Raw genomic sequence first — 15,226 nt, 5'->3', positions numbered from 1 at the left:
TTACTAGCAAGGTCTCAGTACTCATTAGAAACAATTGAGTAAGTAATTTTGAGTGGGTAGTTTCAATATTTTACTTGTTCTAAACGCTTTTATCCTATTATTTACATATTAGTGAATGAGTTTTTTTAACTTTAGTTCTTGTTCGCCACATAAATTGATACATTTTCATAAATATGAAACCCTACCGATAAGTTTTGTGGAGTTTTCACAGAAATCTATCAATTTTATCCATGAACATGCATTAATATTACTGTGGCAATTACTATCATCCCAGTCTTATTAATGAAATCTTTTCTAATCAATGAATTCAAGAAGGCCCATGACTCAATTATTACAGATCTGTTTTTTTATTATACAGAACTTGGATTTGATAGTGATATTATAGAAATAATAATTATTCATATTATGAATACATTTTATCTATTATCACAGTCAATTTGTTTGATATTCTATTTATTCCCATTGCATATGCGTTATTATTTCCATTATTTCCATATTCGTTATTTTCATATTGCATTTCCATTATTTTCAATAATCAAAATGATGGAATAATAAGAATCGGAATCAGCAAAATTAATAATCATTTAAAAAGTATGTTGTGGAAAATAAGTTTTAATTTACTCACAGTCATACGTGAATTTGTTTATAGAACCACCAACAGTCATTTTCGCTTACCTGGAAAACATAAAACAATTGATTATTCAAACTGAAAATCATAATATCATAATAGCATTGTGTATCATTCATATACACATACATTGTTTGCAATACGAATTTTCTCTGAATCCATATTTCTTTAGAAATCCAACAAAATAACATCAAATAGCAACACTATAGTAGAAGTTTATATTATTTCAAGCTTATTCAGCTGCTCCTTCTCAAAATAACTCAACGAACACACCTTATATAAAACCAATTTCAATGAAATCTATAGAAAACTGGTTTCGGGAAAAAATAAAATTGCAATAAACTTGATAGAAAACTAGGAACTTACAGGTAGGTCTGAGCCAAGTTACACAGAATAATAATATTATGTATGAACAGAGAAAAAATACTGTTTTGATGGAGTCAAATCGAAAATAACACTGGTGTAATTCAGGTCTAATCATAATAACAGAGACCAAAACACTTCAATATCGGTGTAAAATTTCCTAAAATTACAGTTTATTCAACAAAGAACACACACAAAGTTAAAAAACATAACCTGGAGCCATTTCAAGACCTAGAGTGCAACGAACAAAACATTATTTGACCAAAGTGAGTTGGATAGCGCGCGTGCGCATACATGTGCGTGCAGACAATTGTTGGGTGTTGATGAGTGGGTGTAAGTGGGCAGTTACTACATACAAAACAATACATATACACATATATACGTTCATGTGTATGTGTGTGTGTGTAATAATAATACCTGTCTACTGGACTCTGTCATTACAGAAAATTCAAGAGTAAACTAAGGAGAGATTCACTTCAAGCTGTCAGCATTCTCGCCCAAAGAGAAGCTGTGATTGTATATGTGATACCAATGCTTCCCATTCAACCAATGCTGACAGTCTAAAGTGAATCACACTATAGAGCAGAAACTTTACAATGTATATTTAAATGTAATATATTTAAATGTAATAATAGTTTTACATTCTATAACTCTCTGCTATAAAGTCGAATCATTAAAGGTGAACTGAGTGTCATGATTGCACCTATAAGTGAGACTCCCTTTTAACCGAAAGCATTCCTTCTAAATAAAATACAATATATAAAATAATTATTATTGAACGAAAATCCAAATCAAGTGCTGTAATTCACCTCGAAGACTTCTGCTACTGCAAATATTGACAACAGGGTAAACAGCTAGATGGAAATTCGATGAGCGCTACTATTCAAAAATTATTTGTCAGCCCGGGAATCGAACCCGGATTTTGGATTTCGTTTAATAAAAATTATTAATGCAATAGCATTTGAATAAATGCAATTTCTCAGTAATTGTCATCTGTACAATATATAATTCACAATTAAACAATACTGAAAGTAAAAGTGTAACCAGAGAAAACTGCTATAATAAAATAAATAGATAATAACAAAATAAAAAATTGAAAAATTGCTGTATTCTGTTGTGTAACTTAAGCTGCGTTTACACCAAAGCTATTAACAAAATATTATAACTTAATCCTTATATTATATTCTATCAGGTTGAACACAACTTATCATACACATGATGTACATATGTGTTTGTAAAGTTTCGTTCAATCTAATAGAATCTATAAGGATTAATTTATTAACATTTTGTTAATAACTTTGGTGTAAACGCAGCTTTACTATACCAAGACCTAACATTAGTTCCAACCAACGCCAAACTTTACAATAATAAGCTTTGTAAATTCAAGTGTGATAGGAGATATATTAGAAGAATTATTATATATATAGAGAAGAATGCAAGTTATAAAATTGTTGGTAGAGCTAAATTTTATTGTGGCAGCTGTCAATTTAGTGACCACCTAGCGTGCGATTTTTCAAGGGCGCATGCGATTAAATCGCCGCTGCAAAGCCTTGATTGCAATTAACGCGGCCGGCGAATAACCATTGTTATTTTACACATAAACATTGTAAAATACTCATGTCACTACCACCAACTACCTAGCTATTCGTTTGTGTTAGCTTTGTTCCGTATTTTTAGATACAGATTGTAGAGCACGAGTTTTCTCACATGGGAGACATGCAATTGTTATAATACGAAAAGCTAGATTGCACCAGGTAAGATAAATTAATAACAATAATAAATTGGGACGATTAACCGACTCAATATAGTAGATTGATGCAACCCAGAGTTTAAAAGGAATGAATATTTTCCAATTTAGTGAGTGCATTCAGAAAGGAATAAACTATTTTTAAATTTAGTGACTTAGAATAATTGACCGAGCGAAGTGAGTGTCGACAGTTTTGCATTTATCTTTATGTTTATATGTTCCGAATTTATGGCTAAACGCGGTAATGGATTTTCATGAAATTTGACAGGTATGTTTCTTTATAAATTGCGCGTCCATGTATATACAAGGTTTTTGGAAATTTCGCATTTCAAGGATAATATAAAATGAAAAGGAGCCTCCTCCATAAGCCAATATTAGAGTAAAAATCAGACTATAGAATTATTCATCATAAATCAGCTGTCGAGTGGATTATAAATTGCATGCAATAATTCAATATATCAATGTAATTTATTGAAAACACAGCTGTTGAGTGTACTATTGATTGCATGCAGTGAGGCATACAATTGATAACTTGAAGTAGCATAGTATTTTCTCCCGACTTTTCTCTGCTTTCAACTCGGTAAGCTTTTGATGATAGTATCATAGCTGTTTACATCAAATTATTAGCATTGTCGATACAACAACCCAAACAGTCATTAGTCGTTTATACACCGATCTCGCCGACACGAAAGAATTTACTCTGATAAACAGTATTAGAGGAGACTGGTTTATAACTGTGCGAGGTCTACTGTTCACAGAACTACTATTGTATTTAATTTCTGCCATGAAAATTCTATGTGAAAAATTTTAATTAACCTGCGTTAACAAGTTAACATAGTCCAGGAAGTATAATTTCAACCCAATGCCAATAGAACTATCAATTTAGAATTCAACTAGATTCACTACAACCACATTCACGATCGAAACGTAATTTTTAATTCCAGAGTGAATATTGTTAATTTCAATCCTCGTAAGTGAATAATTCATCACAAATTACACTTCCCAATTCACAATATAATACTCAGTTCATGATGTTCAATCATGATCAAAAATCAATCCAAAGTTGTGGAGTCTTTGTTATCGAAGTCCATTCGGAGCTTAAATACTGTACTCACTATTATTTCAAGTTATGCAATTTGTAACGAATATTTCAAAATAAGTTCCTCAAGTATCAACCAGAAATTTGCCTTGAAACAATACCAAATTTTTCAACTAATATTAGGTACAGAGGAGGATAGGAATATCCTTTTTACTTTTGTGTATTAGGCTGATTCAAGTATCAATCAAAACTCAAGAAATCCAGTTACAAAGCTAAAACAAAGAGTACAACAGCTGCCTAAAGTCAGCTATAACTGGAATTGAATCGGTCCATGATGGGATGCCAACCAAATCCAAATACAGTTGTCGGCCCGAGTTGGGGGGGGGGGGAGGTGAAAACTGAAAAATCAAGAAGGCAATGGCGCGATGAGGAAACGCTTCCAACTTCTACCGAATTATATCTATATTTATAACGTAAGCATATTACATCTATAAAGTACATATCGTATTAAATATCTATGTATAGTTTCGTCGCGGTTTGTATAGAGTAGCGTCGTGGCGCTTCCCCCCCCCCCGTAGCGCGTGATCAGAGCAAACTACGAAAACGTCGCTTCCCTAAATAAAACTAAAACTCTGTGATGAAAAGAGACTATTTTCTAGCTGCTCTTCAAATTTCAAAACCGTAACTGAGTTGGAGGGATTCATATTTTTCAAAAATCATTTCTTTTTTGTGGCTCTGTCTCTACTATTCAACTACTCTATCTCTCGCTTTTCTACTTACAGCTACTCCTCCTCTACTTACTCCTTCAATTCTTATTTTTCTTCTTCATCTAAATCCTCCTCTGACATGGAGATTTATTCATATTTTGAAAGAAACTCTTCCTGATTCACTTTCTTCTGTATTCTTCTATTATTCTACTATCTCTTCTCTATATATTTCATTCCTCATCGTCTCTCATCTTCTGAATCATTCCCTTATGCTTCATCAATATCCTCTCAATTTTTTGTGATTTTCTCATCTCCACTTATACATTTCTTCCTTTATTTTCTTTGATTTACAAATTAATGTATCTTCTATATCTTCATATGATTTCTATTATGGTTTCTAATATTTTTTAGTGTCAATCTCAACTTCTTTCTCTTTTACTCAAGTCTTCTCTTCTTCCTTTTCACGTCTTCTCATGCTCTCTTCTGATAGCTTTAAAATGTAAATCGTTGAAAATAAGATATATATCCTCCAGATATTTCTAGTAACATTCCTTACATCATGTCATCTCATATTCATTCATTCTTTATTCATTTATACAATAAGTAGCCTACATTATCAAAGTGATGGGGAGAGGAAAAATAAGATAACCTTGTGCTATTCCTCTCCCAAATTTAGATAACACATAGTCCGAAATAGGTTAAGTCTTGTAGTTCTTCAATTCACAAAATTTTCAGTCCTCAAGCATTTTCACAAAGTAGATTTTCAAATTTAGATGTTTCAAAACCAAACATGAAGAAATATTTCACAAAAATATTCAATCATTCTTATCTCATACTCTTTCACTTAATCGATGAGTTTATATTTCCGTATCTCAATATTTTTATATTTCCAACATAATTATACTCTTATGCAAGATTTATTTATTCTACAGCAACCTTACTTCTTTTCTTACAACTCTATTATTTTGATCCCACAAATCCCAAAACAAGAGAGCATTTCCTCGATTATAAACATCTCTAACTCTGACATCTTCACCTTCTATTCTCTCCAAGCTCTTCTCACCAAAGCGTTCTTTTATCCTATGCCCTCCTATTTTACATATTTCCCATTTTATTTTGATTTCACTAGAATTACAACTATGGATTGTGAGACGTTTGGAGACAGGCCAGACGTAACATCAACGACTCTAGTGGTCGACAACTCCCAATTTTAATTCAATGGCATTCGTCCAAAGTGATCATCTTCTTTCTTTAGTGGTCCCCCAAAATTCTATGTACTTTGAGTATGAACAGATGTTAGACGATGTACGAAAACACACCAAATAACAGAATAGTGAGGAAGTGTTGAATTTCTTGAACTAGTTGAAACTACGATGTGTACACTGACTCCGAATTCGAACATTTAATATTGATAATAAGATTAATACTAATAATATACATTGATAAAGTGATAATAACACTAGATGTTTGTTGATGAAACTCAAACACAAAGATTCAGTGTGTTGTAGAGGAAGTTATATTCATTTCAGATACTGTTGTTGGTGAGATGTCGTGATATCTAAATGAAAACACTGGGATGTTGTCAGAAAAATCATCAATTTATTGAAAAATTACAGTGTGAAAGTTAGGTAATTTTTCAATAAATTACAGTGTGAAAGTTAGGTAATTTTTCAATAAATTACAGTGTGAAAGTTAGGTAATTTTTCAATAAATTAGTGATATTTCTAACAAAATCCCAGTGTTTTCATTATACTTGTTACTTGTGTTTGCCCTCCTGACAGTCTGATGGCTGTATTACTATATTACTATGACTATGTATTACTATGGCTGTAATACTATATTTATTTATTGTGACTAAATTATTTATTTATACAGTTACAATTCAAATATAGTTATTATTGAAATTTATTATTGTGAGTATGAGTAACGCAATAAACGAATAATACGATATTATATTTCACCACAGACTTTTTTCTCTTTGGTAACACACACTCAGTATTGTGTTGATGCCAACGAAAGTTGAAAGGAATAGCAGGCAAAAGCAACAGTTTCACCTATTAGTTGACAATGTCGGGTATTGTAAGTGGCCAAGTTACATGTGAGGAGCAGGAGAGTCACCTCTCACCATTCAGGTCTGCCACAGTGGTTTGAAAGTGCGGAGGCCCGACTTGTCTTGTACTGTACCTACGCCCGTTATAATACTAGTCACTAGTTTATGTACATAAATAACTATATCTCACATGGTATGAAATATACAGGTAGCCTATAGTTTTCCATTTTAGAGAGAAGTATATAATACTGCGAGCGATGATTAGATCTGTACATTTTTGTAGAAATTATAAGAATTTGTATCATAACCTCATTCTGACCTTTCAATCTAAATCCAGGAGAGTATTTAGTTTAAATCTGTTGTTTCTCTCCCAATCATAGTTTGATATTGTGCTTTTGTCATTAAAAATGAAATAAATAAATATACAATACAGTATAATATCGCGAGCTTATATTCATTGTGTGGAGCTGCAGACGATTTCGTTATTAGGAGGGTCGTTCTAAAGAGTATCGATAGTTCCATCCTGTGTTGTTATGAAGGTGATGTTGTGGTACATATCCATATTAAATGAATACGACATGATATTGTCAAAACCACTTTTTATAAAAACAATTTGAGGCATCTAGTAAAAAGAAAAATTAAACATTGAGCAACAGACTATATAGTGTGGATGATGCCCTACGATTGGCCATTAGCTGTAGACCAAGCAAGGTTGAGCTCTAATGTCATTGGCCGAGACTTGGTAGGCCGATATTTGGAATACTTTGGCGTTTCTAGCCTTGACCAATGGCAGTAGAGCTCAACCTTCATTGGTCTATAGCACTACAGCTAATGTCCAATAATAGGGCTCCATCCACACTATATATTCTGAAACTACACTATATAATAACCTAAACTATTATCTCAAATTGTTTTAATAAATAAGTGATTTTGACAATATAAAGGCTTTTTCGTTCAGTATCGACTGTTGTGTTTAGTCGAATTGTGAGCCAAAATATAGATATAAAAATATAACGTGCAGTATTTTAACACTCTGGAAACACTATTTACAAACTTCAAAGACATTATTATACTTTCATAGATGAGAAAATTATGATTGATCACACATTCCAGTAATGTATTCAGTTTCTTCATCGCTCTTTGTCTCGTATTGATATTCTGTCACAAATTAACAACATATTTGATTTGAGTTTATAATATAGGTCTACAGAAAGCTAAAGTTTTCTATAGTGGAAAGTGGATAACTATAATCTCGTAGTTTGAATACTCGACTATAGGTATAACGTACGATGAGTACTGAACACTGTATACTCAATAGGAGTACTACATAAATAACAGTCTAGTTATATTTTGGTATGGAAGAGAACTATGGTAAACTTCAGTGAAGAACTGAGCACAACTCCTTCAATATTCAGCCAAGTAGAACGACCTCTGATGCAGTCTGCAGTCTGAATAGAGACAACGCACACGCCAAGTCTGAATAAAAAATAAAAGCAGATAGAATCGTGACTTACGCGATGGATAAAGAATGAGGAAGGGCCACTCTGCCCATAAAGGATAGGGGAAAGAGATTAAAAGCATCAGACCTGAACCATTTGTGACTTCTTCATCAACCGAGGACCGAAGTTTGCTCAGTTGAAGATTGGATGAGTGCTTGGTTGACAAAATTTATTAGTCGTTTCATTGGGGAACTTTCGGGAATTTATTTCTCAGGAAGTGAAGAGGAGTTATCAGTACTGCTGGATTAATTTTTTTGAATTAGTTTAGTTGGCAAAGCACTGACCACAATATATATTGCATATAATTATATCACAGTAAAAATTACAATACGAATGCGATACTCAATCCTGAGTATATCTGGATAGATTTTTCTCTACCATCAGTCAATCTCGAACCAATATTTAGAGATTTAATTCAATGGTCCATTAGATTTAATAAAACTGTACTAGAAAGTTCTAATCTCTTTGAAATTCCGAGTTAATCTATTTTGAATACGACATATAAGCACTATTTTTTCTTTCTCATGAAACATCTTGATCTCATAATCAAATCAAATCTATTTTATTTGCCATTTGAACAAATATAAAATTGAAATTTTAATAAGAGAAGCATATAACCTGGATTTTAAATCAATCGATCATACATTCATAAACATGCAAAACTCATTTTCTTTCTTTCTCATTGATCTCCTTAAATTCTTTTGAAATGTCATTCATTCTCCATGAATGATTGAATAAGAATGATTCAAGTAATTGGTTCAACGATTCTGAATGGTTAATGTACCAGGCAAGAATGGCAAGATATTTCTTAAAATCTTAATACGATGAAGGATACTTTTAAAAAACTATTCTTATCAATAAGAACTCTTTCTTCCTTTCTTCTATTATAATCTTTCTAAAATCAATCTCTTTTAAATATGACACACAACCTCCAGAATTCGTTCTTACTCATAAAGCATTGAGCCACCTTACTCCACAACTCATCCCAGTTTGTTCTCTTTCAAATATGACATACCACCTCCAGTATTCTAGGCACGAAATGCATTAAATTTCTATACACGCAAACGAATCCACTGCAGTGGTCACACCTATTGTGACGTCACGCTAAGCTACTACAGTCATGTATTCGTCATCCTTCACAGCATACATAACCTGCCAACGAGACCTTCAAGCTATAAAAACAGGTTAGCGGTGTTCGAAGATAAGTCCACCGTACAAAAGTGTGAAGACAACGGTCGTCATGGAGAATTTCCTCAAATATTCAGAAAAATATGTATTTATTCATGTGAACAACTGTTTGTTACATAGTTCTTAGTGCTATTCTAACCATTTTCTGGGGTTTGAATAGACTACAAGTACACTGTTATGAAATATATAAATAAATATACAAATTGTTATCATATCAATGGAGTAACAAGTTCGGAGGTGAGAATTAATGGATTGGGTACTGGTGCACATTGGATAACGTTAAATGGACTAGCAAATGATGGCGGTCGGACAAACTTATGTTATTCTGACCGAAAACTACACAACATCTCAAAGAAATTGGAAATATACAGTGTATATCTAGGCATTTGAGACTCATGAGCTATACGCTGAATAATAACTGGATTGGGAATGAGAGAGCATTGAATTTACGTGAATGGAATTGTCAGAGATGTGCTTTATTATATTATAAAAAAACACAATTACGAGAAATGTTTGCTAGATAATAAAGTGGGATCGATTAAGTGAAACCATAGAGTTAAGATATTTAATTGATTAAAAATATTATTGTCTCTGGTGAAACCCAAATCTAATGCAATAAGTGCGAACCGTCATGAAGACAATTTTGTTCAGAAAGCATGGACCCTTCAAATTCACCGAAAATACGTCACAGGGTCCCAATAGACCCTTTACCAAACATTCTTCTTTCACCACTTTCTCTGACATTTCATCTATTTTCAACCCTTCTCATGTTTTATACGAAATTTTCAAGCTAAAACAGATACATAGAATAAAAACATTGAAAGCATTTAACTATTGTAGTAGTTTATTTTCCACAAAATAATTCAAGCTAAAACGAACAAATAAAATAAATTTTCTAAAAATTCGAAACTATTGTAGTTCTCTCCTCAAAATGCAGATGAACTGCAAACAAATTAACCTACTTACTTTGGTATTCAGATCAGGCATTGAATAAAATATACAGTAGTAGGCTAATTGAAAAAAAAACAAAAGCCTTGGTCACTAGAAGTGAGACAAATTGTTTGTTTTTTTTAATGAAAAACTAATTAAGTCAAGGTTCCCATAGAAGTGTTTCGAATGCGTTAACGCTGAATGGAGATTCAGTGGTTCGTATCTTGTGGAGGAGGAGGACGAGGAGGAGTGGGAAGAGATAGATGAGGAGGATTTGAAGTGGGAGGAGTAAGAGAATAAGGGGAAGAAGAAAATGAAGTAGGAAATAATTAGGAAAGAATTCACACCTCATAAACGAGGTTATTGCTTCACTAGTTGTAAACTGGGAAGCGTGATTGAGGAAGAAATAAAACTCAAGATCAAAAATATTACACGAAATCAGATCTCAATCATTAGCAATTTGATATTAGTTGTAAGTGTTGGAATGATTATTCACATGATTATTCACATGAATATGACATACTAAAGATTGTTGAAGTGGAGTCATTGAAATAGATGATGATATGAATGTTAATGGGAATTCTAGTGAAATATGCTGTACTGTACTCTACTCTATAGTCAGGTCCACATTATAATGGCAGAGTTTGATTAGCAATGGTATTGCTATCCTTGTCTATCATTCAACAAAGCGGATAGTGCTATATCTTTCTTGCTTTGCTCTGTTGCCAGAACGTCTTTAAACAATGTAGAATTAATCATTAATTAACAAAATATTCCATCTTAATTATGAAAAATAAAATTTCTTGTTTAATGAAATATAATATTATTGATTATATAAAACGAGAATGAACCGTTAATATTAAACGATAAACCTGTATCAGCTACCGTCGATAGGAGGACTAGACACAGAGGATCGGCAACGTCTTTCTCCTATCTTTCTCCACTGCCATTATAACGTGGAACTCATTATAGTTGCAATCATGATTTTTTGTCATAGTACATATCCAAGTCCAGGGGAAAACGAAGACAGCGCGCATGCAAAAGTTATGTCAAGCTGTCAGAAGGGTAAATCAGTGAGCTGCGAAGAGAGCGCACTCTTTTCGTACCTCTACGATTCGAGTTTGACAAGTAAGTGTTGACAAGGGTTAAAAATTCAGGCTGATATATAAAGTTCTCACTTTTGACTTACTGAAGGCGTTTTCTGCCTGTTTTTATGTTCGACAAGAACTTTAGAGAAAATTGATCAATCAGCTTCAAATTTTGAACACGAATTCTTCAAACCTTTTCACAGGTGAAGTTCGTTGGACAACAAAATTGACTCACTCCTTCAGGATATAGAAATAACATTGGAAGTGCATAAGATGAAAAATTGTTATGATTTTATATCACACAGACTGTCAGACGGACAGACTTTATGTGCCGACACATGATTTCAGTTGCAATAATTTCAACAACATAGAAGTCTAAATTACTTCCATGTTGTTGAAATTATTGCAGCTTTTGAATTAATTTAGCAGAATCGTACTCCAGTCAAAAAATAAAATTAACACTTAAAATTGAACACAAAAATATAACTAACAGTTAACATAAATCGAAGTTCACTGGAATTCATATCAATAAATTCGGCTTGAATCAAATCACTTCAACACAATAATTGGAGAACACTAACAGAAATCTACAATATTAATATTTTCAATATTCACCATTCGGTCCTCAACACGTCGATACTTGTTAAAGGGGTTTATTGAAGAAAACTAGAAAATAAGTAGTAGCATGTATATTTATATATATTATTATCAGGGACAACAAAGATTTGTCAAGCTGTCAGAAGGGTAAATCAGTGAGGTACGAAGAGAGCGTGCACTGAAATGAAGCGCGCTCTGTTCGCAATCTCACGAAAATGATTTATGACCAACCTTCAGCCAGGTAGGATGCGCGTCCTCTTCGTACTTTCAAAATCCAGAGACATGTCAAAAAATAGATTACAACTAATAGAATAGTTTATGTGTGAAATTCTTGTTATCGTTTTTACAAGACTTCCAAACTTTTATGAACCGGCCCCTCTGATTCCATTTCTTAATTAAAAGAAAACTAAATCACCTCTTGTTCTTCAACTAACGGGTCAAGTGTAATTTTACTTGTAGTTATCAGTAGAAAGCAGCAATTGCAGTTTAGAGGTTGAATGAAAGTAAGTAGCTATTTTATAGTGCGATTCACTTTAAACTGAGGGCATTACTAATTAAAAACATAAGTGCTTCCGATTTGCCCAATGCTGATGCTGACCGTTGAAAGTGGTTTCATCCTACTTTCTGATATCTTACTCCAGAGCTTGAAAGCACTTTCCTTCAATCGTTATCTAGAGGAATGTACTGGAATTTGAAGGCAGGTTAGAATAAGTAGTGTTAAGTAGATGAGAGCTGATGAAGAAGCCAGCGAGTTGAAAATAAAAACCCAATGAAGAAGGAGATGATGAGGAAGAAGAAGAAGAAGAAGAAAGAAGAAGAAGAAGAAGAAGAAGAAGAAGAAGAAGAAGAAGAAGAAGAAGAAGAAGAAGAAGAAGAAGAAGAAGAAGAAGAAGAAGACGACGACGACGACGACGACGACGACGACGACGACGACGACGACGACGACGACGACGAAGAAGAAGAAGAAGAAGAAGAAGAAGAAGAAGAAGAAGAAGAAGAAGAAGAAGAAGAAGAAGAAGAAGAAGAAGAAGAAGAAGAGAAGAAGAAGAAGAAGAAGAAGAAGAAGAAGAAGAAGAAGAAGAAGAAGAAGACGACGAAGAAGAAGATGGAGTGAAAGAAAATGATGAAGGAAAAAGAAAATATAGAAGGAGAAAAAGACAATGAAGAAAAAATATCCAATAAAAATGTCTCAGAGAAGGTTACCTACTTTTAGAGTAGCAACACAGAGGAATTGAATATTATATTGAACAAATTATTCTTTATTGATTGAACCTAATGAATAGCACCAATGCAATAATTGTGATGGAAGCTCTTCATGCCAGAAGCAAATGCACCGTCATTGTGCCAAAAAGATAATCATGATCATCGAATTAACTATTATAAGCGGAAGATGAACTTCTAAGCTGGAGAGATCATCATCTGAATCTTCATGGTGCCAAAAGGTTCAAAAACATAATTAATCACAAATGATGCCAAAGTGTACCGTTCGGAAGTTGAATACGAAGGGCGATAGAAGAATAAGGAGGCGAAGCAGAATAACGATTGAACAATCACACACGCATAATCGTCTATACACCTTAAAGATCGATTCGTTTCATCAGGAGAAAGGAATATTTTCAACGGATTGGGCCTCCTTGTTCAATCATCCGTTGTTCACAGCATGAAGATGAGTGGAGAAAAAGAAGGAGATCTTTCTATAGCAACCGATAATCGCTGGGATTGGAAAAAAGAGTGGAACAGAAGATCAAAATGAAGTTTGGGAGTTTGATGGTGAGAGAGACAAAAGAGAAGAGAATGAGCTAACGAGGAGGAGGAGGAGAAGAGAAGAAGAAAAAGGAGAAGAAGAAGAAGGAGAAGAAGAGGAAGAAGAAAAATAAGAAGCAGAAGAAGAGGAAGAAGAAAAATGAGGAGAAGAAGTAGTAGTAGAATAAGAAGAAGAAGAAGAAAGAAGTGGAAAATATTGTAGTAAAGAGCTATGAGAAGGAAGAATTAGTGCAGAAGTCAGGATATAAGGTGGAAATAACAAATTAAGTGGTTCAATAAAACTAAGGTGAAAAAAGAACAAGTTTTTGTTGGGAGGCAAGGGATGAAGACAGAAAAAAAATTAAAGAAATAAGAACTACAATTGAGATACTATTGATAGAAGAAAGCGGAAAATGATAAAGAAAATGGATTAAGAGCACGAAAATGAAATACGAGTAGAAATAAGAGATCTTGGAGGAAGAGATTAAAGGAATGGAGATGATAGAGGAAGAAAAAATAGCAAATGAGAAGGTGAAGGAGAAGGAAGCAGTGGGTAGAATCAATAAAAAAGTATAAGAGGATGGAAAGAACGAAAAGAAGAGAGGACGGATAAAAATAGAAGTAGAAGGGGATAGATTAATGAATAAGAGGAAGTATTATTAGAAGAAAAAGCAAAATCGTAGGTGGAGGTAAATAGATGGAAATAGAAGAAGAACAAGATCAGGAGTATAGAAGGATATTGGTGGGTGTAGTAACAGAAAAATCGAAAACGTAAGTGGAGGTAGATAGATGAAAATAAAAGAATAACAAGATCAGGCGTATAGAAGGAAAAATGAAGATAAAGAAAAATCAATAAAGAAATTAGAAAAAAGGAGAAAAGAAGATGAAAAGATGGAAGAATGGAAAATATGGAAAAATAATAACCACATGTAGATGAGGGGGGAAAGCAAAGGTATGAAATGAGGGGGAGAAAGACGAAGAAGAAGAAAAAGAGGAAGACAATGATGAAAAGGATGAAGGGAAAATAAAACAGAAGGGGAAGAGGAAAATGAAGAGATAAAATAGCAGCGATGAAAAGAGATTTTAAAAAGGTGGAATAGAGTAAGATAGACGAAAAAGATGGACGGGAAGAAAAAGATGATGAAGAAGAGGCAAAAGAATATTGATAAAGGCGCAGAACTACAGTTTTTAACAATAGAAATCTCTCTCTCCACGTCGGGAAGAGGTCATTGACGTCCCATGAGCCATAGCAACGATGATATTGTGTCATGTGTGACGTGACGTGACGTGTGAAGTGAGTGTGTGAATGTCAATAGCAGTGCAGTGCGTGACACCACATCGAAATCCGTGACATCACCAGATTGGATCGAAATTAACGCCCAATCAGATAGGTGTTTCATCCAGGTCAAGATTTTCACACTGCTCTATTCGACGGCTGATACCTAGGATCATAGAATAAGAGTATTTTATCCTCCATGCTAGGATATACCTGGGTCACAGTATACATATACAGCCTGGGTAACCTATACAGTATTAGTACAATAGCAAGAAGCACTTACTACCTGAACTCATAGTTCTCAGAAAATTACGATTGTTTTTTGAAATTAGATCTAGTTTTTATTATTCACATATTGGATTGATTGAAAA

The 15,226-nt window shown here is 33.5% G+C and overlaps 1 protein-coding gene across 7 annotated transcripts in view; it reads right to left on the bottom strand.

Moving 5' to 3' along the window:
* LOC111054335 (rhotekin) overlaps positions 1–15,226 on the bottom strand; it is a 171,407-nt gene that overhangs the window by 37,600 nt on the left and 118,581 nt on the right. The window contains exon 1 of one of the 7 annotated variants that reach the window (XM_039426094.1): positions 626–646. The exons of the other annotated variants lie outside the window; for them this stretch is intronic. Coding sequence (XP_039282028.1) covers positions 626–631 — 6 coding nt within the window. The 5' untranslated portion in view covers positions 632–646. Of the gene's footprint in view, positions 1–625; positions 647–15,226 lie in introns of those variants that run through there. 7 annotated transcript variants of the gene reach the window in all.

Source organism: Nilaparvata lugens, chromosome 4 (assembly GCF_014356525.2).
Source record: "Nilaparvata lugens isolate BPH chromosome 4, ASM1435652v1, whole genome shotgun sequence".
Taxonomy (NCBI): domain Eukaryota; kingdom Metazoa; phylum Arthropoda; class Insecta; order Hemiptera; family Delphacidae; genus Nilaparvata; species Nilaparvata lugens.
This window is presented reverse-complemented; position numbering and strand designations above follow the sequence as displayed.